Genomic DNA, 27,041 nt, shown 5'->3' on the forward strand with positions numbered 1-27,041 from the left:
CATCCCTACCTGAGACAGATCTTTCTAGAAAGACTCTCACTTTAAATCTGACAGTGTGTGCGTTGATTGATTACGACAGCACTATCTTTTATTAGCCTGTGGTTCTTATTAAAATTCTATCTTACTGAAAAGCATGAATTTCACTAGATTAATACCACAGATTTATTATTTTAGCATACATAGATCTCTGTAATTAAAGAGGGTACAGTATTTTGACAGTGCTGTTGAATTGGTTGGTTCTTTCCATATGGGTCAGCTTTAAGTATTGCTTCTTTGTGTTTTGTACAGTATATGTGGACAGTAAAAAGGGTCACCTGTAGTATTAAAACCTCTTTAACAGCATTTGTTTGAGTATTGTAAGAGCTACAATTAGTTAAATTACAGTATCATAAAGGGAATGTGTTTCAAAATCCAGAGACATGAAATCCACTAAGTGTTTAGAGTAATATGTAGGTAAACTAAAAACATATGTAATTTGTCATTTTCCAAATTTTAATACATTCCCAAACTTTTGGACATCCCATGCATTTTGAACAATCATTTTTCCAGAAATTTTCCGCTGCAGAATAACTCTTCTACAAAAAAAATAAAATATACTAGCCAACATAGTATAATAGGATACCTTTCGATTTGAAATATTTTGCATTCACATACTGTAGTACACAAATTCTGCAGTACTGTAGTACACAAGTGAAATTTACATTCACTTACTGTAGTCACACTACTTTTTTTTATTCTAACTTCTAACTTTTATATGATGTAATGTTTTGTATTTTGTGAACATCTATGGGCCCTTTCAATGTGATGGATGCTATAAAGATTGTAAAAATGCAAATATGAAATAATTGTGAATAGGATCTAGTACAAGAATAATTTTCATAATAAGAGAAGAATGAACTCTATCAGTTTTGAACCCCAGCTCATTTTTCTAAGCAAGCACCGTTTACATGTGTTTAGGCACCTTCGAGGTCCTCAAGTGACAGGACTGTTGATGCTGTCTTTTCCAATTTGACAGGCTGGATAGAAACTGCAGGACTTAGCTGTTCAATGCCTGTGACTTTAACACTATTGCTTTGGTCCTGGAATCAATTCCCTCTGTTTACAGACCATTTCACAGCCCTTTACCTGTAACATCACTTGTGTCAGTCCCATAAATACTTTCAGATATATAATGGTTGAATTAGCATAATGGTTAAAGCACTAAGCTTGAAGCACAAAGGAAATGTCAACATGTTCTCTTCACTAAAGCAATTAGAAGCCATTATGCTGCTTCACTGGAAATATCATCAAGGTTAAAGACAATCCCAACACCCCTCTAACCTTTTTATTCTAAGTCTAATAAATGAGCCATAGAAATTGAAATGTTAGTAAACAGTACCACTTCCAAGCTTTTTCTGTATCATGTTTAATCAGCCTACTTACTCAGCACTGCAGATATTTTGTTTTCCAAATGACTTAACTAGAGAGTGTTTAAAAAGCAGGAAAGTAGTCAAGCTGCAGCTTCCAGAAGGATTTAGATCTTGGTTTTGGTAAAGGTAAGGCACTTGGTCTGTGCAGGTAATGACACGAGACTCAAGAAAAAATAATTATTCACAAAACATGATTTGTTTATCTGGACAATAATGCTTAATGTGGTTATAGCAATCGGAATTCACACCCTCTATACTCAAATATGGAGTAAATAAGTAAAGCACTACAAAACATAATCTCAGTTTCTTAAAGCTTTTAATATATTTTAAGGTCAAAGGTACAGTAGACCTTAAAGGAGAATAATGAAATTGTTGAAGTCAGAAACTATATGAACAAAAGTGCAGCCAAAAGAAAAGTATTAACAAACATCAATATTGTTAATAGTGTTAATAGCAGTTGTCATTCCACTGATCAATGATTTCTAAAGTTGTGACATGATATTCACAGTGGATAAGACAGGTAACAAAAGAAGATCAAATGTATACAAGGGTATAAAGAATCATCTGTTTCAGCAAACATGACAGCAAACATTTTTAGAAGGACAGATAGTGAACACAGCATATACTGTATTGGGGAGACTATGGAAATATATATGTAATAAAGCTCCCCATAATTTCTATCCCTTTATATAATTCTGTTGATGCATATTTTTGCACATCTGATGTTGTTTTTGCACATTACCTGTTGTTGTTTTTGCACACTGCCTGTTGTCTCTGTCTTTCTCTTGTTATACAACTGTATTGTTGTTGTTTTTTTTTCTTTGTACTGCTAATCGTCTGAGAGATAGCTAAATAGCATTTCATTATACCATATACCTGTATATGAGTATAATGACAATAAACTTGAACTTGAACTTGATATAATAAAGCATAATGTATGCGTACATATACAGTATTCATAAAAGCAGAAAAGACAAACTAGTTCTAGAATTGTAAAGACCTGGGACCTATAGCCAAGGACCTACAGAATGGATTATGAAAATACAAAAGATGAATGCTTTAGAAAATATGACAAGGACATCAACAAAACATAAGAGGATATAGGCCACTATGCAAAGCGTTCTCTAAGCAGGACACATAAAACTAAGTTCATACAATATGCCACCACATATTGGCTGATGGTAAGTTATTTGACAACATCTTAAAGTTTGAGAAGTATGAATTATTTCCAGAGTAGATAAGAACATTCACTTGGAAAATAAAAGCAGAGCGCTCCATTGAAAATGTCTATTGTAAAGCAGAAAGGTGGTACCTACTGTATGTGCTAAAGGTGTGCTTTAGTTTTAAGAAACTGGAAACCTTATCAGGAGGAAACTTCAATGTATAAAAGTATCATGGTAAAATACTCCTTTCCCTTGTAGGCTTTGCACCTTGTTTTACTTAAAAATATTATTTGAACCATACCATGTTGTGTTGTTTATAGAATGATATATTTTACAGTAATTTTAATGTGACAATTTGATCACAAGCTTTATTCACTTAGTATTTAGGACAGTTAATGCAATGGGATGAATATTTCATTCTTTATTTCATGGTGGCACCCTGATTCTTCTTTTCTGTAGGTTCTACCCATTGAAGAATATAATTTGTATTACGCTGTGGCCTTTAAGGTGTTATAAACCTAATCACATGACCTTTCCCACAGCACAATGTCCCCTTGGGTATTGCATTAGTCTTCTTAAAGAAGTCATGCAAAACATGTATCATGTGTAACATCTAAATTACCTTCACGTTAAATGTCAGAAAACGAGAAAAGCATGAATTGAAATAAATTAAAACAGATAAATATATTGCGCAACATAGCAAGCAGATAAATCAGATGATTACTTAAAACATGAAAATTGCAATTTACTAGACATGTTTATCGCTTGCACATCAAGAGCAAGGGGTTCATTTTAACTGCAGTTATGTAAACTGTTGGCTACAAAATGCATAAAATAATTCAAAATATTTGTGAAATCATCAGGCAACCAAACTACGTTGATAGCACGTACAGTGAGTACAGAAAAAAAAATTATGCAATACTTTTTTAAAACTTCATATGTCAACTAAAGACATAAGCATATCAAATGCCGATCAGGACATCAAGGCCAGAGTCAAGTGAGCATTTTCTTAGGGCTTGAAATTCAGAATATGTTTTGATCAGACAGTCTAACAAAATACAATATGTATGCCGAGCATCAAAAGAACCTTATCACTTACGAACTGCAAAAAATTCAAGTTATCAAGAAAATCAATATCTCTGTAACAAGTGTACTGACATTTTATTGAATAACTGTAACAAAGGAAAATTCAGTATAATTCAATGAGGACAATAGTAGGGCACTCTACCTGGCCAAAGTTGCACGTTCTTGATTTTCACCAGGCTTGACATTCAACATGTTAAAGTCACAATGTTGGATCACCCTCAGTCATGAATGATCAATTAATCAAAATAAAATTAATATACTTAATATGAATAATATACACATGCAAAGAGTTTCTTTCAGTCCTCGCTGGATTTCAATACTGTCCAAAAGCTGTTAGATATTTTCATCGTTCTGCACTTTTCCCTCTTTTTTCCTTCTTCTTTGCTGAAACAATTTAGGAGTGATTTTCTGATGAAATTGTAGCCATTTGGTTATAAGTGAACAGTTAATCCCGATAGATCTTTTTATAGAACAAACCATGCTATGGATGTGTTAGAGAGCAGCAAAAGCTGATCAACACCTGACAAAAAATCAGTTTGATTGGTAATCTGATGGATTTGCTACTACAGCGCTTCATATCAATTGTTCATGTATTCATTGAGTTGGTTTTTGAAGATTCTGATAAATGCGAATCAAAGATAAATAAGTAACAAGCTTGGTTTCTTCTCACATGAACTAAGCAGCATTAATAATGATTAAGATTGTTTTAACAGGAGAAAACACTTTAAGTAAATGCTTCTTCATAACATACAAACGTCGTAATTCTTGATTGTGACTAAGGATTTCTAAGACTGGGTGACAATGTGGCAGAAGGGTTGTAGCAGTGCTGGGGCCTTGTGTGAGTCGGTAAGTTTTCCCCATGTTTTCATGTTTGCATAGGCTTCCCCTAGGTACTCCAATTTCCTCCCACAGTCCAAAGACATACTGGTTGGTTAATTGACTTCTGTAAAAATTTGCCCCTGGTGTTTATGTAGATTTTTGTCTGTGTGTGCCCTGTGATGGACCAGTGTCCCATCTAAGGTGTATCTTGCCTTGTTACTGTAGCTTGCCATCTGGCTCCCTGTGATCCTGTGCTGGATAAAGCAGAGATGTTTTTTTCTTAAAAGAGTTAATTAAAAAAATAGCCAGCAGCCATATCACCCTGCAACTCACAACTGGCAACCCACTGAAGCAGGTGTGAGCCTGGTCAGTACCTGGATGGGAGACCTCCTGGGAAAAACTAAGGTGTTAGTAGGGTCCGCAGGTGGTTCTCACCCTGCGGTCCATGTGAGTCCTAATGCCCCCAGTATAGTGACAGGGACACTATACTGTAAGAAAGGTGCCATCCTTCGGACGAGACGTAAAACTAAGATCCTTACTCTCTGTGGTCATAAAAAATCCCAGGGTGTTTCTCGAAAAGAGTAGGGGTGTTACCCCGGTGTCCTGGCCAAATTTCCTATTGGTCCTTACCAATCATGGCCTCCTAATAAACCCCATCTATGAACTGGCTTCATTATTCTGTTGTCCTTCCCACTTATAGCTGATGTGTGGTGAACGTTCTGGCACATTATGGCTGCCGTCGAATCATACAGCTGAGGCTACACATTGGTGGTGGTGAAGGAGAGTCCCCAGAAAAGTTTTATATTAGTATAAATATTATATAATATATTATTATTATTATTATTATTATTATTATTATTATTATTATTATTATTATTATTATTATAAATAATTGTGTTTAGAAGCTCGTTAAACATTTAAAGTGTAATTTCCAACCTGCAACATAATTTTACAGAAACGTACTTTAAAAACCCAAACTACCTACATATCTGGATAAAAAAATTAAAGTTATTAGATACAAGCAAGACATGACCTGGCCTATATACATGTCAACAACTACGAATTGTATAAAGTAGAAAAATTAACTGTTGTGGTTTATATCAATAGGACTGCTGCAGTATATACTCTACAGTGTCTTTTCATTGTGTAAGCTGCACTCCAATGAATACTGGAAGGACTTTGTTTTAGATTCCTATTCTGTATAAGCTGAGCAACTGCCAGTGTGAACCACAACCTTGAGGACTAGCATTTCAAGCTCATTCTCTTGTGAGTCAGATATCAGCATGTGCAGCCCAACACAGCATGAGATGATAAGTCACTGAGCCGCACTGTATTGTTTAGGGTCAACACAGAGAAAGAGTGGAAGAGAATGATTGCATCCACCATCATATAATCAACATGCCACTACTTTCAAATGGCTCTGGAAATGTGGAAACCATCTATGCTGTTGTTGTTTTTGATTAGACTTTTGGGACACTAATTTTTAAATGAGCAATTTAGCAAGGATATTTTGAGGATGGCAAAGCCACACAGGCAGCTATGTAGCAGCTCTAATGTTATTTTAAACAGTTCTTTCACTAAGAATGACAAGATATAGAATATACAGATATGAAATAAATTAGCATGGGATATCATATCATGAAGATTCAAGAAAGTGTGAAGTTTCATCTAAGTAACTATAGAGGAGCCTTAAGAGTTGATGAATGATAATATATAGGAATGTCTCCATAATAATGTACAGCATAAGTGTTTATAAATATAAAGAGCTTATACATACAGATGATGATGATGATGCACATACATATGGTTTTTCATATATATTTATATTATATTTGAAAAGAGAGAAGCCTAAATACTGTAGCTGTGTATAAACTTTCAGAAAATTATCTTCTTGCCTTGTGAAATACTTGTGAATGACTTTGTCAAAGGGTTGTCTGTTAAGAGACTTCTCTGAACGCAATATACTTAAAAAGCCAGATTAATAAATCTGTCTCAATGGGAATTTAAATAACTTTTACAGTTTCATCTGTGCCTATTTGTTTCTCTGAAGATTTATAACCCTGGGTCCAGATATGCATGTTTTTATCTGTTCTGTCTTTAGATTAAAACTGGATCATCCTGTGGAAGGGTCTGTCTGACTGCCATAATCCACAATTGGAGATGATCTTGTCTTTTAAAAAATTGCTACAACACAATATCTGTGCCAAATGAGAATACTTCTCTCCATGCATGTTATTTTCAGCCAGAGAACACTCTACATATGGCTAAACTGGTCTAATCACTTGGTATCAAGTGCTGATATACTCACATAGCCCCCATTATCAGCCAGGTGCAATCTGTGCGTGCTTAACAGGGAATTAAACATTTTCATGCTGCTCCCGGCACTTTAACTGATTGATGCTAAAAGTTTAGAAAATAAAACCTAACCAGCTATTGCAAAGCTCTTTTAAACCCAGCCTTCCCCTTTGAGAGCAGGCTGTTCTATTGAAACTGGCAGCTTACATTTTAGGTTTCAACTGGCTCTGTCATCTTACGAGGAATGTGTGTCTGCCACTTCACACAAGAGCTGGAGCTGAAAGACACATGTACTTTGAATCAGGGAATCAATAGAACACTTAATGAACAATTAGGAGAACAGCTGTAGGACTGTCAGAGACCCATCTGCACATAGCTCAAAGAGAGGAGTCGGTGTGGACAGGGCCCACAGCACAAAGTCTATTGCTCCAGGACATAGCCCAGAACAAAACTGACTATTCATTCCCATTTTACACGATACTGACACCATTCCCCCACTGCAAAATATAAATTGGCTAGAAAAATATGGAAATTGCTAAAGACATCCATCAGCTTCTGTCATGTGAACTGATCAATAAATTTGACAAATTGTGGCATTTAATTAAACAACAAAACAAGCATGGGTTTATTTGAACAGACGCTTCCATCATTTTCCCCTCCATAAAACAAATGACAAATCAGCACTTTCTAAAAGAGTCCTGTTTTCAGAAGTTCATTGAAAGTCAATTTTTTGTATTACATGTATTGTGTTTCATTATTCTAGCGGGATATTATGGTACTTAACTATGAATTGTAAAAAGTAAATCAGCCCTTTGCTTTCGTTTAGCATGTGAAATAAATTTCATCAGATAAAAATATGCTTAGGAACAAACACTGTGATCTCTCATACTATAGATTTTATTTTCACAACCTTTTGAGTCATGTACATGTAAACTCCTGTTCTACAGTAGGAACAAATTATAGGCAACTAAGCATAAGTTTGTGTCCTGTATAATATCTTGAAATTAATAGATATAAAACTGTCTGTAAATGTAAATGTCTGTGTTTTATTTAATCAAGAAAATTAGACCGTACAGAATTTATTTCTGGTTTTGTGTACTAATATGTTCTTTATTTAAAAAAAAATAAAAATAAGATGCAATCAATTTTTGAGATTTTAAATATTATTAACTTCCTCACATACTGTAGTGTGCAGTGGTAAAGGAATTAAAGTTTCCTTTTGAAATATGATTTACACATTAAATCTGTTTTTTGTTGTTGTCAATTACTACTTGTTAAGGTGTGTGCTTGGGTACAGTGATATAATATAATAATCTGGAAGATTAAGAATACCTCCCATCTGTATTGATGTAGTGAGTACATCTTAATATTACTACACAATTCTGATCAGTATTGCACTGGATCCTTAGGTTGTGTCTCTCAAAAAGAGACTTTCTGTACATAACATTTGTTAGGGTTCACTCTACAATGGCAGACACTGGTAGGGACAAATGACATTTCATTACTTCTCCTCTCCTTGCCTGACATTTCCTTTTTGACCTCCCAGCCACAGTGCTTAGTTTTTTTCTTATCAGACGTTTAATATTTGCCTTGGACAATGGTCGACTCATTGCAAAAGTATTTTAAAAAAGAAATGATTATCACACTTATAATTTTTTATCATTCTAATTTCCCCTAGCATTAAAAAGGTTAGATTGTAACATCAGGTTGACTCTTTAATACAGGTACTGATTAAGTTGATTCACTATGGCAATTACTGTTGAATCCCCTTTAATTACTGAGGGTTTTATTGCGGCTTCATTATAAAGCCTACAATAATGGATTGTGGCCCTAAGGAAAAGTGTTGCAGTAAGTTTTACATAGAAAATGTAGCTTAGAAAGATGTAGCAGAATACTAAATGGCTAAAAAGAGCACCATATTGGATTTGCAAACCTCAAACGTCAATGTGTAGTAAGACGAAGGTAAAGAGAAAGCCAGATTTTCTGTACAGCTGTTCCAGTGCGTTCTGAATGATACTCCACACCAAATCTTTTGTGATAATAAAACAAAGCATTAACAACTGTATGTTACACTAGCATTGCAGTTATACAGTAAAATACACGCTATAAAATGCTACAAGAAAATGACTTGATGTTGTTTAATTAACATAATATACATTTTATTCTCATTCTTATCATTTTAGCTAAGCCAAATACATTATCTTAGAATGTTGCTGCATTATTATTAAGTTAAATGACCTCTTTTTATACTTCAGTGTTTTACCCTGAAAAACAAATCCCATTTTGTAGGAAATGCTCTTCTATTGAGGAAACCCATAGCATTACAGTAAGGTCATATGAACTGTCTTACATGTGGTCAAAAAGAACATGGCAAATAATGCTTCAGAAAAACAGATTTCATGGCCAGAAAATAAAAAATTAAAAACAAGGGAAGATACAGAAGAAATACACAGCGCTTTTAGTGTAGTATAAGGTGATGCATGACTTCAAGGATGCAGTGAAAAGTACTTGTCTGACCATCTGATATTCTGACCAGTCAATGAAACCTGAACAGAACCATCTTTCACTCTGTATTATACACAGTTTTTGAAAATTCTGTTTTTTATTTGATGTTACAGTATACTGTATTTAGTACATTTAGAGAAACCCAGATAAAAATGTGGACCTTTTCCTTCAAACACTCTTTCATCCATCAAACAGTAGTAGCATCCACATAGTCTGGACTTGCATCATCATGAAATTTGGAAGCTAACATGTTCTTTAATAACTGTTAATAGCTACCACAAAATATAGTAAACCTTACACATACATATATTTTGTAAAAAATCAGTCTAATTAGTGATCATAATTGACACAAATCTACTTTATACTCTTACAGAAAATGTACTATAACTATGGTCAGGATCAGTTTTATTCTACACTGCACTTTTGATCTTTGTCACAGAAAGTGAAGAATAAAAATATAACTGATCTCTATACAAGTTAATTGAAAGTAATTTCTTGTTTCTAGTAATGGCTGCTTTGTAGGCTTAAATTTATGTACAAGCACAGCTTTATAATGGGTTTTACCTTGTCCTTCTTTGCATATTCCGTAAATTAAATTAATATGAATGGATCCTTTTTATAGAAATTGAATGTATGACAAGGATTCAGTGTGTTCACCACAGGGCATAAAATATCATTGTAAGAAGAAGCACTGCTTTTTACAAATGTTGCGGGTATTGTTACTCTAAACACAAGCTTTTTGCACCAAAAACTGGACGAACTTTCCATTAAAGAACGTGCCATAACTTATATCCGGAGGGGGAGAAAAAAGAAAAATCTTTACAAATGAAGTAGCTAATAGTTAAGAATTGTGAACATAATGATGTCTCTCATAGATCCCTTTTTTAACTGAGGAATTTACTCTGTGGAATATATTAGATTTTAACAAGACAGCAATGTCAATGACACTATTGGCAGCTGTGTTAACAGAGAAGGAGCAAGCTTTGTACAGCAGAGCAGTTATTAAATTTCTCCAGAGACCATGACTCATTAATCAAATATTCATACATCTCTGTAAATACACACAGAACAGAGAATCTCCTCAGAGGAGAGCATCCCTAATACAAGTGCCCTTTCATGTTGCAGTGACAAAATCCTGAGAACACGCGGTCATGTTTTACATTTGTAATGGTCAATGTACTATCAGGTTGCCCGTTTCCTAAAAACAGACCACAAACGAATTTACTGACTATAGGCTACATGTTGCAAAGCTAAAATGATCCTATTGTGTCCTCATGCCAATATACTCTTTTTCAACACCAAGTCTAACAGACAGCCAATTCTTCCCTTTGGTGCTCAACATCAGAGGAGTAACTTTTTCCCATATGGGTGCCTGATCTGTGGCCATTCACCAGCTAATACAAGAATTTGTATTTAACACGAAAACAACAAACCATTGCTCAAACTGAGAAGGATCAGAGGACTTAGCCATGGAAACATTACATTCTGCAAAAGGATATTTTCTTTTCCTCCGGACACAATTACCAATTGTGTGTGTTTCACTGTGTCGAATTTTTCTGTGTCAGTTAAATGGAGTGTATAAATGGTTAGTACGTATGACTAGTTTTAATTTAGTGCAGTTAGCTGTGTCTTATAAAGCCTTACAAAACTAGCTTTTATTTTACAGTTTTTGTCCTGTGCTAAACACATGACAAAGAATTGCTTCTAAAAGAATGGCACAATCAAAAGCTCTTGGTAGGCTACATATAGCCAGGCAAGAAAAGCAATACCTGGGACCTGAATTTCAGAGAAAACTAAAAGCCATGATGTCTAATAACCAGAAATGCACACAGTTGTTTCATGTTCGTGCACAGTGAAGTGCTGTCAGAATTCTAAAAGACTCCAATAAAAAGAGAATATACTCATTTTCTGTGGAATTTTACTGTTCTCTTTAGAATAAAAATGAGATCAATGGGAAATGAATGCATAAACATATCTAAAAAAACAGATTTGCTGCACTATTCTAGATGCGAAATATGGCACCATAAAGTAAGAAACATTCTTAATTTCACTACATTCGCAAGCAATAAATGCATACAAGAACTAAACTGTGTGCTCTTCTGTTCTGCTCTAATGTTACCAAATTTTCATACAGTTGAATATGAAAACACCGTTACGGTTTAACACATTTCATGCATTTTACATAACAGTACTGTGTTTTGCTTCCTTATTCAACTGCAATACTGGATCTAGATTCACTAATAGAATGATAGTAGAAAACTGGAACTTGTTTTTAATTATGTTATTTCTCACAAAACTATGTGCATAATGAGAAGTTTATATAGGAGCCCAATTAGCAATTGTAAAGCAGGAGGACTGGTTACCTAAAACATCATTTATAACACAGTTTTGGGGTTTCCTGTTACTTGAATGGCATTATTAATAATAATGAAGTTTTAAATATCTCTGCTTTAAAACCATAAATGTATACAACAGCTTTCCTCTAGTAACAATATGCATGTGCAAGAATTTTAGCACAGTTTTTAGGTTCCCAAGGATATCTCTCATATTTTATTTTTGCTCTATCTTTTACTGGTAATTTAAGTAAAATGCTAAGCTTTAATTCTGACTTCATGTGGCACTAAAGATATCAAAGTATAGTATTTATTTCTCCAAATATATACAAAAATTCACTTTATTCCATGGATGATCTGTGCTCGTAATCCCAATAAAACCTTTAATCATCATCAGAAAACTGATTCTTCTCCAGACTTTGGAACCTTTATTTTTACAACACAGTAATGTTGTCGTAGTATGTTTTGGTCCAGAGCACCAAAGCAGTTTGACAAAGCAGTAGTATTTCAGTTATTATTTTTGTGTATAATGTCCATTGTTTTAGAAACCATTTGTTGTACATTATTTGTACATGAACTGTCCATGTTGAGACTTCAAGCTTTAAAATATCTTCACTATCTTCACAAAACCAAGTATTAAAATTAGTTTTAGTTGCAATTGTTCCTCACTTTGTTACACTGGCTTTGGTATGTTCACAGCAACACAAAATCTCCCATGCTAGTTTCAGGTCTCCTTAATTCTCCAGAAGGCAATTCTTTTTGCTCAAGGGTTTGTGAACAAGTGAAGTCATAGTCTTGTCCATGACCTTTAACAAATGTAAATGCAGGATATTTCTCTCTAGACGAAGGCTTTAAAACCTGAAACATACACACACACAAACAAAAAAATAGGAAAATCACTGAAATTTAAAATATGCACAAAACATGAGATTGACAGATTAATTGCCATTCAAATATTCCAAAACAACTAAATGAATCAGCAAAAGAAATCATTTAACAAACAACTTTCTTAAAACCTACAACTGTTATCAACCTTTTATGAGTGTAAAAAAAGTAAAACTCATTCTGTAAGACACTATTGACATTTGGCTCCTTGGGTGGACTTCGGCTAGTGTCCACCACCTAGATTCACGAGTCTAATATCATTCTCTCTGAAAATCTCCCCTTCCTCCTTTTTGATACCCATATTCAGTCCATAGACCTTTTTCAACTGGTGGAACTTTCAAATATAAACAGACCATAAAGGGTTAAATAAAATACCTTTAAGTACACAAATGTTTTTGAGGCTTGACTGTCTGAATGGCCACCTATGACCAGTAGTAACGCAACACAAACGTCAATTAAAAAAAAATACGCAGCACTTTCCATTTTAAGGGAAATGGCGCCACCTGCTGTACTGGTACATTACAGCTTAGTCGTTAAATAGTAACCAATATGTAACCGACGGCTAGTAAGGATACAGTATCTTTAAAAACAAACAACCCGATACTGAATCTCATGGATTAATTCTGCTTACCTTTGTAATTTCCTGTGTGATCCTTTCAAAGTCTTTAACATTTCTAGAATAAAATCCAATAGTGCAGCTTGGGTCCATTTTACTGAAGGGCATCTTTTTAGGCGATGGACAGTGGTATGACTACAAAATCATAAAAAAAAAAATACTTTTCACACCCGATGGAGACTCCACAGCTGAAAAGTTGTGTTTCTTTTATTCTCTTTTCAGCACCGAATAAACCTTTACTTGTTCATCTGTAAAGTGTGCTTCCCACTGAAAATAACTGAATCAGTACGTTCAGAGTGGGCAGAATTTGTGATTTTAATGAATAATTAAACACGAATGTAGCTGTCCCTAAATGGCAATGCTACAGAATTACGTAGTACTATAGAAAGAGTTGTCTGATTAAGAAAGCAGTTAAAGGAAACTGGTAAAATAAACTATAGCACTCAACCAAATAACTACTGCTAAGTACAGCTATTAAGTCAATCAACTAACTATTGTGTTAACTACAGCTATTAATTATAACTCTGAATTCAAACTGTCATGACTCAGCTGTTCTGTTAATAATTGTAAAAAAGGTAACAATTAAAATAAACTGTATATAGAATATTTACTTAGAATAGTTATATCTTGCCATATTTACACAGATATTATGATGGCAATTAACTTTTAGAATACCATGCAAGTAATACAGAACAATTAAAAAACCTTCCACTAGAAGATATTGTAAGAACCTTCTTTACTCTTACTAAATTCTGACCACTATTCCAAACTCTATTCTTGTTACATTCTTCTGTCCCAACCTTACTTGTCAGAAAAGAACATAAATCTACCTTCTCTTTTCAGTAATTGAGCTGAAGCTGATTTAGATTCATACCTTTAAGTACTAAAAGAAACTATTAAATTCACATTACTAAAAACATGGTCAGCTTTTTGTATTTCCATATTACCTCTAGTGGGAAATCGCTTGTGCTGACATCTACAAAAGACTGGCAGTAATGAGGATCCATGTAAATCAAGCTGTCATCTACAAGGACAAAACAAAAGACAAGTTATTCAAAAACATCTTATTATTACAATGCATATCATCCAATTTCTATGCAGAATAGCTCAAAGTCTATAGATAGTGTTAGGCTTCATGCACATCTTGAGAATCTTTTTCTTCTCATTTTGTAGGGCAGATTAAATTTCGCATAATCAAATCTGGTTGTATAAGCACATTTTTTATATAGTAAAGGGGCTGTCATTTAATTTTTTTGTGGAGAAATTACTTTTACAAACACGCAATTATATTCCCGAATTTGCATATGATAAATGCTTAGTAGAAGTAAAGGCTGGCAGGAAAAATGTATTGCTTGTCATTTAGACATCATCCAACAGTGTATCTCAAATTGGTAAAATGTAAATGTGTAAATATTGACTGCCAAGATGTACAACTGAAGGTTTCTTAGTGCTTATGAAGGTGATAAAGGGAACCTCACTTTATGCTGAAATGAATATTATGCATGTATCTTATGGAAATCAATTACTCCTGCAAGTTGGAAGATTTGGTTTTGATGAATAGACCCAGCTTTGATGGGTCAGATAAAATAAAATGAGTGCTATTTCAACTGTTCTGCTTACCAAATATGAATGCATTAACTTCTCACAGCTCTTTATGAAAATGATGTAAAATTATCTCCTTTCCCCAACACTAACCTTGAAACCCTACAAAGTAATAGGCTTGTTTAGGTTTCCCTCCAATGATCCCAAGGCAATACTCAAGACTTAAAATGCCCTATTAAGAGGGGAAAAGGGATTAAAAAAAACAATTTCGAATAAAACATTTCACAGTCCTCAAGCAAAATGAAAAATCTACCTGTGCAATCATTGATAAAACACTCCTATGATTTAAGACCATCTTTGTGTTATTAATAGATGAGAAAATACACCAGTCATTTGTTGATGTTGTCAAAAATGTGCAACAGAAACATTTACTTAAATGACATTTATGTTTCCATCAATATAAATACATGACACTTATGTACAAAGTTTAGGTACATTTCAAGAAAAGTGGAAAGAAAGAAAAAATTTGCAAAGTTGCATTTTTTCTTTTCAATTACCCTCTACTCATTCTTTTGCAGTCTGTTCCTTCCTTTTACCTTTCTTACAAGAGGGAGTGTCACCAATACAGGTTATTACCTCACAGTGCAAAAAGAGTGCCAATTACCCAGGCCTATTCTTCATTCCCAAATTCAACATTAATCTCAAAAGTTTGGTAACCATGGATTGATATGGATGCACAGTTATCCCTCTCTCCACAGCAGAGAAGGTCTACCTGATAAAATGCTGTTTAAACATTTTACATTAGATATATCTGATATATATTGTAAAGAAATCTGCACCAGATGTGGCTCAACTCAACACTGGGTATATATCTAAAACTATGTTTTTCAGGGTAATATGGCTTACCAGGCAGACACGTGCGGAGCAATAAAATAGACAATACCCTATTCTCCCTATATTTTGTCAACTATGACATTGGTCGCCATCAAATTAAATGAAACCAAAAAAATGAAATAAATCTCACACTTTCATATAGACACCCAGACATTCCACACAACACTACCGGCAACAGTGTGGACAATAAGGTAAGATTTACCTTTACAAACTCATAGTATTCAGGATTACTTTTTTCCCCTCCAAGCCTTACGGGTATAAGAATAATTACAGCTTTTCTGTCTGTGTTGGGTTCAGCGTCCAGCCCCTGAGCACACCCCTGGTGACTATCAATAACATCAGCACTGTAGACTGAAACCAATCAATATAAAAAAGGGGTCACGTTAGGGTCATTCATCACTTACACAACACAAAAGCATGAAATTGATGCAAGAATTAAATTTCAAAAAGCAGTACTGCAATCATGAATACGGTATTTATTTGACATACTGTACCTAACGATTTAACAATTTCTTCTTTTTATACAAAAGGGGATTTAGAAGCAGGCAGGTTAGGGGCTCATACGATCAGGACCTATCACTCCAATGCTCTTTATGCAGGTTCAATGCACTGAAAGAGACTACATTTCTTATTTGTATCAGACCATCGACTGCAGCCTTGAATTCTATTGAAGACTATGAATTTTCTGAACAAAAAGAGGACCAGAAGAACGAAGAAGACATATTCTTCGGGAAGTATTGAGAAGAATGACTTTGCTAAAAATGCAGCTATGACAAGCCAACACACTAGCAACACTTAAGATGCATTTAACCACACTGAACATTGTGTTTTTTTCTGTAATTTCAAAGGGGAGGTCAAGCTGGGCACAATGCCCAGACTCCCTTCTCAGCAAGACTCATTTTTCATACCTGTGCAATCCTGAGCAACATAAACTGTTATGCCTTGCAATTCAGGGTCTGTTGCTTCTTCAACAGCTTTTCTAGGAGACACAAAGGTAAGCATACACTGCACAATAGTGTTTGATTCTAGCATATTTGAGTCAAATTGATTGTTTTTTTACACCTAAGAAACATTACTAAATGGCATCTAAATATTGCATGCTCCTACTATGTGGCAAGATAATTTATTCCCTGCTGCGTAAGAATATGTGGACAGGGCCAGTGCTACCTTATAACTCCATATTCATAATTCAATGCGTTTAATTTCATTTGGCCCTGTTTAACAACAAGGGAGTAAAATCAAACACTTATGTGTTAGCCAACTGAATGACCTTGTAACAGCCTCAGAAAGGCACTCTTCATGGCCCACTGCAAAATATCTTTTGCCTCTGTAGATTGAGTTAACTAATATAACCCAGTAGAGTCTGGCATTTATGAAGCTGTCCATAAGATGGCCCATAAGGACCTTAAATTGACTTAGAGTTTATTTTCAGTTTATGAAGAGGTTATTTCCATATCTAAACATCACTGCTTAACTTTAAGCATACCTTCTTAGCTTTGCCTCTTCGTGAGTAAAATTTCAGGCAGAAACACTAAGCTAGATCTGCAAAACATAAACTGTGCTGCGTTTTCATTTTGTTTGCCACCAGGTGACACTGTTTCCACAGAAGGTCTTCATTTGCATGTTATGAAGCACAACATTATTTCATAATTGTGGGTATTTGAATAATACACACAAAAAATATGAAACGCACAGCACTGTTTGTCTTTCTCACTTTATTATTAAACGGTTAGATTGTATAAACTCATTAGTGGATTCCTGTTATTTTAATAAAGTAGTAGTAATCAGTTAACCTTCTGTCATTTGTTCAATGAATCTAGCTCATACTCTTTGACCCATATCACGCAAACCTCAGAGCCTCACAAGGTAATTAAGTTGTTCTCCAAGGTTTTGAAACCTACTAGAAAGGCAAGCACATGTGAATTCTAATTCATTACATAAGCATACCTCAAAATGTGTGCTACCACAGCTGGCCCATACCAGTCCCCAGCTGTTTTCCCAGATGTGCGCCCATGATCTATAAGTCTGTGCACACCCAGCTGTGCCAAGGGTGAGTCCCCAAACCAAGAGATGATTTTCCTGTGATAAATGCTACCGACGTGGGAGCTGTCATCCTCAGATCTCCTCTCAGTCTGCGGTATTGGACTGGTTTCAAGTGGCTTCTCTCCCTGCAACGATGCCTCGAAAGAGGCTACAAGCTTCCTGGCAGCATTGGCAGTCCACGTCTCAGTGTCCAATCCTTCTATCTTTAATGCATCAGGCCAGGTCCAGTCTGGAATTAAAGACAGAAGACGTTGGCTGCATTTTGTGATTTAGAATCATGTCCTAGAGGTATCTTCAAATACAATTTCCAGGGCAAAATCTTGACTTTATTCAGATGTACAGGTATATTTTTGAATGCAAAAATTCTTATTTCATACTTGGCAGTCTTAAGTCACCTTCCTTCCGCATGGCAAGAAACTCTGATGTTAGGCAGACTGTAAATACATTTATTGGCTTAATTGCTTACCTGATGATGAAGAACTAAAAGAAAGCAAAATGACCATGAGTAATTGTTGCACTAAATAACGCACTTCATGCATGTATGATTAATTTCAATAGAATATTTCAACAGAATAATAATTCCACATACTTAGTAATACAAACTGTACAATTAACATCTCTTTTTCCAGTGGCAATGTTCTTTATAACAGTCATTACATTTAGTTTTTTTACTAATTTTCGAAAGCAGTAAACAGTGTTTGTATTATTTATAGTTCTTTCTACTACTGAATAATTACCTTTATGAGTCTCGGGCCTTTACGCATCCTCCGTAGACAACAATCAACATTTTTTTCCCATCATGTTACAATACTTACTCTTCCTGATGGTTAACAGGATAGCATTTCATGACTTTTCATGAAAGTGATTAAACAAACAGAATAAGTGTTGAGGCTGGTCACTTTAGGTGTGGCGCTAACCGTTAAGACAAAGGCAAAGGTTATAATGCATTAACATTATGACCTTGCAATGTGTCAGAATCTGTAACAGACCTATAAATATCTTTAAGTGGCCATTACTTATTTTTATAGGCAAAGATATCTTTAATGGCATATTTCAGATCAAAAGGAAGCACATGTTAATGCTTAAATATTGCTTTCTAATTGACTACATTAAATGTTTTCTAAATGACAACATAAAATCTGCTGTAAATCTGACTTTCTCAGTTTTATTTTATAATCTTTAACGAGCCTCTTTCTTGAAAGGGAACGAAGAAATCTGCCCACCGTATCTTTTGAATACATATTAAATATGAAAACTCATTAGCAATACAAAGCTTACTTACAAGATCTACTTTGACAAAATGGTTTTAAGTTCTTTATGTAGAAACAAACACATACAACAAAAATGAGTCATTTTGTCAACATAAAGGATCTTTACTTGCTAAAATCCTTGTGATTTCACACTGAGTGGCAATCTACAACAAACACTATCAATTACAATTCTCCTTTGTTACAGCATACAGAAAGCCATCATGTTTTGCAACCAAAACTACTTTCCAAATGAATGTGGAAATGTGTAAAGCTTATGATAAAACATCTATGAAACCAGTCAAACATCTGATGCTTGTGTTTGTGCAAAATTCCTATATAACTCAAACCTACATTTTTTTCCCATTTCTTATAGTACTTCTAATCACACTGCAAAATATTGCCTAGCAGTAGTGCAACAGCTGAAATGAAGGTCATTCAAAAAACAACATCACGTAAATACTTCATGTGATTGGCAGATAACTGAAACATACCAAGCTGAGTGAATATAAATATGAGCACTGCACACACCAACCTCTGCCTAAGAAGTGAAGGACCAGGGCCTGTGCCAGCATCATCTGTCCAGCCCTCAGAGTACAGCCCCAGCCACAGTCTGAGGACATGTTGGTGCCGGATATTGCAGGGAACTCCTCTCTGTAGGTCAGCCACACGCGAGAGGTGAAGTCTTTACGAAAGGCCTCTACATTTCCTGTGACATGCTCACTCTCGGAGGCCTCACTGCTACAGCCTTCCAAGGAACTCTCCATTTCTGGAACAGGTACAACAGACACTAATAAAATGTACTTTACTGAAGGAAACGTTCCACCCATTTTAATAGTGTTTATATGTTTTGAGAAAGGAAGATGGACATTAGATACAGTTGTGAGAAAGCGTTTGTGAACCCTTAGGAATTATCTGGATTTCTGCATGAATGTCTCCTAAAATGTCATCTTCTGATCTTCATCCAAGTCATAATAATAAATAAAGACAGACTTATTTAACAAACAACACCCACAACATTTTACATGGTCATATCTTTATTGAACAAATGGTTTAAACAATCAAGGTAATTGATGAGAAAAAGTATGTGAACCTCTAGGATAATGACATCTTGAAAAGAGGGTAATTGGAGCCAGGTATTCCAATCAATGAGTCAGGTTTGACCTGCCCTGCCGTATAAAAAAAATCACACAAATTTGGTTACCTGCTCTTCACAACAGAATTCTGTTGAAGTGCAGTATGGCCCGATAAGGGTTCACATACTTTTTCCATCAATGACCTTGATTGTTAAACCATTTGTTCAATAAAGATATGTCAATGTAAACTGTTGTGGGTGTTGTTGGTTAAATAAGACTTTATTATTATGACTTGGATGAAGATCAGATGACATTTTAGGAGACATTCATGCAGAAATCCATATAATTTCAAAGGTTTCACACACTTTTTCTCACAACTGTATGTTATGCACCATTAATATATATAGAAACAAAACATGACTTTAATTTTAATATATTTGAGTTCATATGCATATGTTATTTATCATGAAACTTAAGTCATTTATGTTCATTTTTGGTTAAATGTGCAAACAAAAGAAATCCTATATAGAAATGTAGACGATACACAGTTTGTAAATTACTGCATCAAATTAACATTTTTTGCTCTCGATCAGATCAGATTAAATGCGAACAGGTTTTACCCATCCCATTCCAAGCAGAGTAAAATTCAAACCAAACCCAAGGTTACGCATATTTTTTCTTTTGTTAGTTTCCCTGCATCTCTTCAACCCCTGAGACAGAAATGTTTGTACTTAGAAAAAGTCTAGGTGGCGAGTCTACAAAAAGTCACCTTTAAATGTATAAAACACGGTACTTATCTTTACCTTCTGCTTTGAAGTGATAGCATTTTCCCAATACAAAAACTGGAGAATTTCTGCTAAAACATGTCTTAGTTTTCAGAATCCAGCCTGGGATTTTTAAAAAGAGATAAATGTACATCACAAGTTAAGATACAAATATGGGCTTATTAATGTGTTTGGAATAACACATGTCTAAACTGATGGGTTCCAAGAAAGTACCTCACTAATAATTGAATTATTAAGGCAAATGAAAAAATGTTCATTGCAAAATTAAAGGTAAATGCTGGACATCCAGTATAATATTACAGAAGGCATGTAGTTTTGGGTCAAAACCCAAATGTCTGAACTACATATTACACAATGATTAACGTTTATGTTGAAAGCACTATTCTTTTTGAGCAAACATGGCTGACTGGACGTAGACAAAGTGGACTAGGCATTGAACAAAATATTTCAAGAAGAAATGGACCTCAAACATCACACAACTCAAATACACAAAACGGAAAAGCATAGCATGATAAAGAACAACAAGCAGTTAAAGCAATAGTAGAACTAAGAAGAAAAAATACATCAGCCTGGAAAAACAAGAGTTTAATGTATGTATTTAGGTAATACACATGAATATAATCAACTATTATTCACTCTGCCTTTCATACAAATACATATTCCCCTAAAGCACACTGATTCAGAGTTTTAGAATTTTACCTTGGTATCAAATCCTATTTTATTATTAAAACATTGTTGAACGGAAATGGTTCTCATGCTGTTGTGGTATGGCATGATAGATAAAGTGATCCTAAAGTTTAGAACAACTAAACTGACTCTTTCTGTAACGACCTACAGCCTTTGTAATAATTTGCAGAGTCCATCAAATTTACTTACTGTATTTGACATTGTGCCAAGCTGACATAAACCGCGTTTTCAGTTTCTCCACCTCATCTGGTTCCTTATTCTCCATTCTGGCCTCCAAGCAATGGAACCCATCACAACCCTTTGGTAATGACTGCCCCCTGTAACTTCAGCCCAAAACTGAAGACCACGTATCAGTATAAAAGTAAAATACATTTTAGTCAAGTCAGTCAAAAAGCCCTGGCCTGTTCTTATCCTTAATATGCTATTTATTAACTTTACTGCGGCAAAAAAAGTAACAACACGCGAACGCATTATGGTTGTCTTATCATCAAGACTAGAAAACTCCGGAAATACCGTACTCAAAATTACGATTCACAACCAATGCTTACAATTTACTGAAACGTGGAAGATCTAGCCACATATTAATGATCATCACAATAAAACATTTTAATAATACAATTTATAGCGCACCTTTTTAAGCAAACATCTCAAAAAGATATCGCAACGGTGTGGAGATGAAAATGTGGTTTATTTTGCATCTTCTCTACTAATCTGTAATTTCGTGTTAAACTCTTCGTTAATGAAACAAAGAGACGTTTATTTTAATGTTCCTGACTTTCGCGGAACTTCTAAAAGGAATCGTTAACTTGTATCTCCAATGTCAAAAGGTCGGCGTTATATACAGTATATACTGTACCACTATTACATACATAGAAATATATATCACTACACTGTATCTCCTGTAATATATTTCTCTCACTGAAAGGGACATTAAAGTCGTTTAAATGAATACAAATTATAAAGGCAATCGAATTATTCGTAAAGAGCAGAAAATAAACTAAGGATAACACGGCGGTGGGGGCAAGTTAATGAAAAACTTTTCCAAGAATAACACGTGAGAAGACTTGAAACAATGTAATATTTTGAAAGATTTGCTCAATTTGAAACGCAGCTCTCTCGGTCTAATGTATAGCATCTCTGTATCAAGATCCAATTACTGTTCATAGAGCTTTTTCAAATCACTACTTTGTAATACCTATTACAGCCTCAGTCCGATGAGCTAACTTATAAAATAGGACAACAAAGCATATTAACAACATCAGTCTTTCAGGTGACTTACCAACAGCGTGTTTACATTTTGAGGGAGCGCGACAGTCTCACAGTGTTTGCGTCACCACGCACGGGCTGTAGCAGAGGTTGGTTGTGTTACTCTACTGGGATCATCTTTGAGTGAATTTACAGCCATACATTCGAGAAAAAATATTAATGGTGTAGCTGCTACCCATCCTGTTTGACATACTTTCCTCACATACGTTCCAGTGAACTGGTTTTAGGAATATATATAGGTTTCGACTACACTTCTTTGTAACATCATTCTTAGTTTTGCCAAAAACAGCCGATTATACTGTCAGTATACTGTGTATTATACTGGGATTATACTGTCAGTATACTGATTTATTCAAATAACAATAAAAATACATTTCAGTCAGTTGTAAGAGTGAAGCAGAAAATTATTGTTTAAAAAAATCTTCTTAAAGAGACAGTATGTATAGTGTTAAAACGTTTTCATTTGATATGTGGATTTTTCCTGTTATCGGTAAGCCTCGAGCAGGGTATTTTAATATCGACAGCAAAACGCCAAAAAAAAATCGCAAAATCATCAGTTCGAGAATCCAGACGCAGACAAGAAAAAAAAGATATGAATTAAAAACGGCTTGAGGATGTTCTGTTAGAACCTTTTATTATGAGCTAAAGTTAGCGTTAATAAGTGTAGTCGGACAAATAAATGCTGATCGTTTTACTATTTTTTTTAATATTGGTTTTAAAAGATTCGATGTCTTTGTTTTGCATCTAAGTCGTGCAAATTACCTAATGAGTTAGGCCTTAAGCAAATAATACATTCTCCTTGTTGATAGCATGTGTAACAGGAATCTCAGGAAACTACGCTGGCCAGATGTAAGTGTGCTAAGGACATGCAGTTCACAGATTATTAGCTTCTAGATTTCCGATTCCAGAAGATTGTTTCCCTCCAGACAGGATATGAATAATTCATTACTGTAACAATTCATCCGAACCGGTTTCTTATAATGTTGCAGACGCTGGGCATTTTGAAAGACAAAATAAGTTATAATAATATCAATATAAAATCAGCTAATGTATTCAAAGTAGAAAACTCTCCCCTATCATAGTAAGTTCACTTTTTTTACCATTTTAGGTGTTATTTCGTCGTTTAACCACTTTTTATATATGGTATTGCCCTGCGTCTGTTAAACTTTTAAAACTATGGGCTCGATTTTTCACTTTCCTGTCTTAGAAGTATACGTATATTTATTATCAGGGCTAACATCTTTAATGGATATTTTAAAAATAATTTAATTCAATTCAACCACACGCGTTTAAGTTAGATTAACTTAGTAACTTACATACTAATGGTGTGTTGAGCTCATCTCTTGCCGTGAGACTCCCCAAGCCTGCTCCACGACCGTTTTCAGCTATCCTTACACAACTCCTACCAACGTTACATACGTGTATAAAATCGATATAGGAGAAAGGATGTAGATTGAGACAGACTGTCTTGTTGCCAACCATAAATAAGGCAGACTTGTTTTTATTTTGTTGACGCGCGTATTTTCTGTTAGTTACGGTACCTAATTCCAACCACCTCCTTTCTACTCCAACAGCGCAGATCCAGAGAGCCTGGGAGCCCCACCAGCTAGCGACCGAAGTCATGGCTGAACGCCGCGCCTTCGCTCAGAAAATTAGCAGGTAAGGAAGTTTAATCACGTTTTTAACGCCTTTTTAGAATGATTACCTTATTCACGAGGGCTCCGTTTTCATTTGTCGGTGGGTAGCTTCAGTCAGTGGGTCCTAGTTTTCCTGCAGTTCATTTCCAAATAAGGCCTAGTTGTATTAAAGATGCACCAATGACCCGCCCAGACTCCCCAGCCTGTTTTTCCTACTGTTATGTTTTTTTTTTAATTGTGCCCTTTTCCTCTACTGTCTGCAGTAAGCTTGAAATTTTCGTCCAAGTATAAAGGAGGTCATTGTATCATTTTGGAGAACGGCTACAAAAGAGCAATCGTTGATAAACAGCCTGCAATTTAGATGAATGCAAATAGTATATTTTAGGCTGTCCCGTTGCAAAGAAATGATTTTTTTAATACAGTTTTATGTAGTCTAGAAAACCTGTATTTAATCAGACTAGTACGTCGTTCGATTAAAATGTTTTTAACTGCCATATTAGAAATAATATTCCTTATATCATATTATCTTCTCTTTATAGAAGAAACTAAGGTTCAAGGCAAGAGCACGATATAAGCTATATAATCTCATATTATATTTTTACTATTTCTACAATTGCGTCTGTTGTTATTACTAATGATATCAATATAATGTGAACTTGTAAAATATAGTGCTTAATTCCATCTTTAAACTGAAGCCTTTTCCCTACAGGAAAACTAGAAAAGATCTGTTAAAACAGTACCTTTGTTTTCAGAGTCTAGTCTGGAATATTTTAAAAGAGGTACAAATACATAGTTGCGAGACGTAAATATTGTTTAATATATGTGGAAACAGAAAAGGCAGATGTGAAATGTTCCAAAAATGGTCCACATTTAAGAATTTAATCAAATTATTAGTGCACATATGAAAAACAAAATGCTCATTGTAAAATCCCAGCAGGATATCTGATATGTTAGAAACATATGGTTCTTGTTAAGTGTTTAACTAAAGAGTTTTAACTGCATGTTACAAAGTGCTTCATTTTTATTATTATGTTTTAAAGCACTTATCTTTCTGAATAATCTTGGCTGATTGGATCCAAAAATGGATTGGATGCAGAACACTTCACAACCCAACCACCCAAAACAGGAAGAGATGTAAACAAAAAAAAACATGAAGAGAAAAAAAGTCTGAACTTCAAATAAGATTAAAAATCTTATTGAAAAATTGAAAACAAGATTGAAAAATTAAAGGAAATTTCAGTCTCGGATATTCATTCAATCTACTAATCAAATTAGTGCATATATAACATTTAACCTCCGTAAATGTGTTTTAAAATCATATCTTTTTGAACATCAGATTCCTCACCTTTTGAAGAAAAAAGGAGTTGTACAGTAAATGTTTTGAAACCCAAGGGTTATGAAGACCTTGTAATTATAGTACCTTACTTTGGCTTGAGAATTCTTTACCAACAAAAACAAGTGGGTTTTGCTTTTAACTGCATGCTTACTGTAAACAATACAACTTCACTGTAATTTACTAGCTAGTTAGGAAGTGCTATCTATAGAAGACTCTTGTGTTAGTTGATTAATGAATACACTCTTCAAGACAAGGATTTCTTTTTAGCCATGTTGAGGTCAAATGTAAGGTTGTCTTTCACTGCTTTTTAATCATATTCTGCTTTAGAATATGCCTTTTAGTGTCAGTTTTTAATACCTGTTTCCAAATTAAGAGAATGTGAAATGCACAACAGATTTGTTGGGCATTTTGTTAGATTTTTTTTGTTGGTACTGTAACACACACCGGGCCACAAGTTATAATTATATTGGATCTTGAATGCTTGGGTCATGTGGAGTTATCATCTACACATTACAATTTAAAATAAATAAATGCATGTTAAAGGAATAATAGACTGCGTGAGAGAAAATAAACATGTTAATATGAGTTAAGGCTCTTTGCTGCTTCACTGATTTTCTTTTCTGCAGTCTTATTGTGAACATCCCTGCTGATGTGTATTTTCAGATGTTGATTTTGAGGTGTCAGACAATCAAAATGGATTAAGACTTTTCCTTTCTAAATTTCTTGTTGCCAAGGGAAACAACCAGCGTATTTAAATATGATGTTGAAGGGCATCAAAAGATTAAAAACAGTGACTGAATCATCTTATTTCCATAAATATGAAGGATACTGAGAGCCATTGTTTGTCTTACAGTTGACATTGTGTTGCTGTGCTGTAAGGCGTAACATAATGTTCCTTGGGAAACTGAAGTTGGTAAATTTCTTTTTTTTCAGGTTTTATATTGTATCATTCCATGATATCTTCTATAAAGAACTTACAGGGTGTTTGTTTTGGTATCAAGAAAAAAAAAATCTCAAGCACACATTTCAAGTCAATCGGGTGATTCAGCAGTGAATATAGTTGTATGATCCCTAAGATAAATTTCATCTGTGTAAGGGGCCCAGACTTGGGTGTGGGTGGGTTTAGACCTCCGAGCTTGCAAAGGCACCACAACAAAGACATAATGGTTGATTCTGGCATCTTCACGAAAGTTGTCTCTGCTATTAAAGAACGGGAAAAAACCACATGCACTGACTACTCTGGATTGATCGCTACATGTTCACCAAATTAAATCAGTCATGTGTGCAAGTGAGAATTGTAATGTGCTCTTCGTTATTTTTAAACTTGCGATACAGATGAAATATTATGGGTCTCCTGCTTTGTTGTATGGGCAAAGTCTCTGGCCTGAGCACAGGCTGAAGTTCACGGATTTGAGCT

At 34.7% G+C, this 27,041-nt stretch overlaps 2 protein-coding genes across 26 annotated transcripts in view; one reads left to right on the top strand and one right to left on the bottom strand.

The window, feature by feature from the left end:
• Positions 1 to 9,345: 9,345 nt before the first annotated feature.
• atg4c (autophagy related 4C, cysteine peptidase) lies at positions 9,346 to 24,444 on the bottom strand. 5 transcript variants are annotated; one of them, XM_015355499.2, is made up of 12 exons: positions 23,968 to 24,106; positions 22,665 to 22,729; positions 21,575 to 21,721; positions 20,717 to 20,800; positions 19,373 to 19,606; positions 17,495 to 17,819; positions 16,456 to 16,526; positions 15,750 to 15,898; positions 14,807 to 14,885; positions 14,059 to 14,135; positions 13,127 to 13,246; positions 9,346 to 12,468 (listed from the first exon to the last, which is right to left on the bottom strand). In XM_015355499.2, the coding sequence occupies exons 3-12, from the start codon at positions 21,648 to 21,650 to the stop codon at positions 12,304 to 12,306; spliced, it is 1,380 nt and encodes a 459-aa protein (XP_015210985.2). In that variant the 5' UTR covers positions 21,651 to 21,721; positions 22,665 to 22,729; positions 23,968 to 24,106; the 3' UTR covers positions 9,346 to 12,303. The 5 variants fall into 5 exon arrangements, with proteins under 5 accessions (XP_015210985.2, XP_015210987.2, XP_015210986.2 ...); XM_015355501.2 differs by lacking the exons at positions 22,665 to 22,729; positions 23,968 to 24,106 and adding an exon at positions 24,357 to 24,444; XM_015355500.2 differs by lacking the exon at positions 22,665 to 22,729.
• Positions 24,193 to 27,041, top strand: part of dock7 (dedicator of cytokinesis 7) — a 60,102-nt gene continuing 57,253 nt past the window's right edge. For 10 of the 21 annotated variants that reach the window (XM_015355480.2, XM_015355481.2, XM_015355482.2 and 7 more), the window contains exon 1: positions 24,199 to 24,310. In XM_015355480.2, the coding sequence (XP_015210966.1) occupies positions 24,273 to 24,310 (38 nt within the window). In that variant the 5' untranslated portion in view covers positions 24,199 to 24,272. Of the gene's footprint in view, positions 24,311 to 27,041 lie in introns of all 21 variants that reach the window. The other 11 variants (XM_015355487.2, XM_015355497.2, XM_006634844.3 and 8 more) reach the window with 3 other exon arrangements.

Source organism: Lepisosteus oculatus, chromosome 9 (genome assembly GCF_040954835.1).
Source record: "Lepisosteus oculatus isolate fLepOcu1 chromosome 9, fLepOcu1.hap2, whole genome shotgun sequence".
Lineage (NCBI taxonomy): Eukaryota > Metazoa > Chordata > Actinopteri > Semionotiformes > Lepisosteidae > Lepisosteus > Lepisosteus oculatus.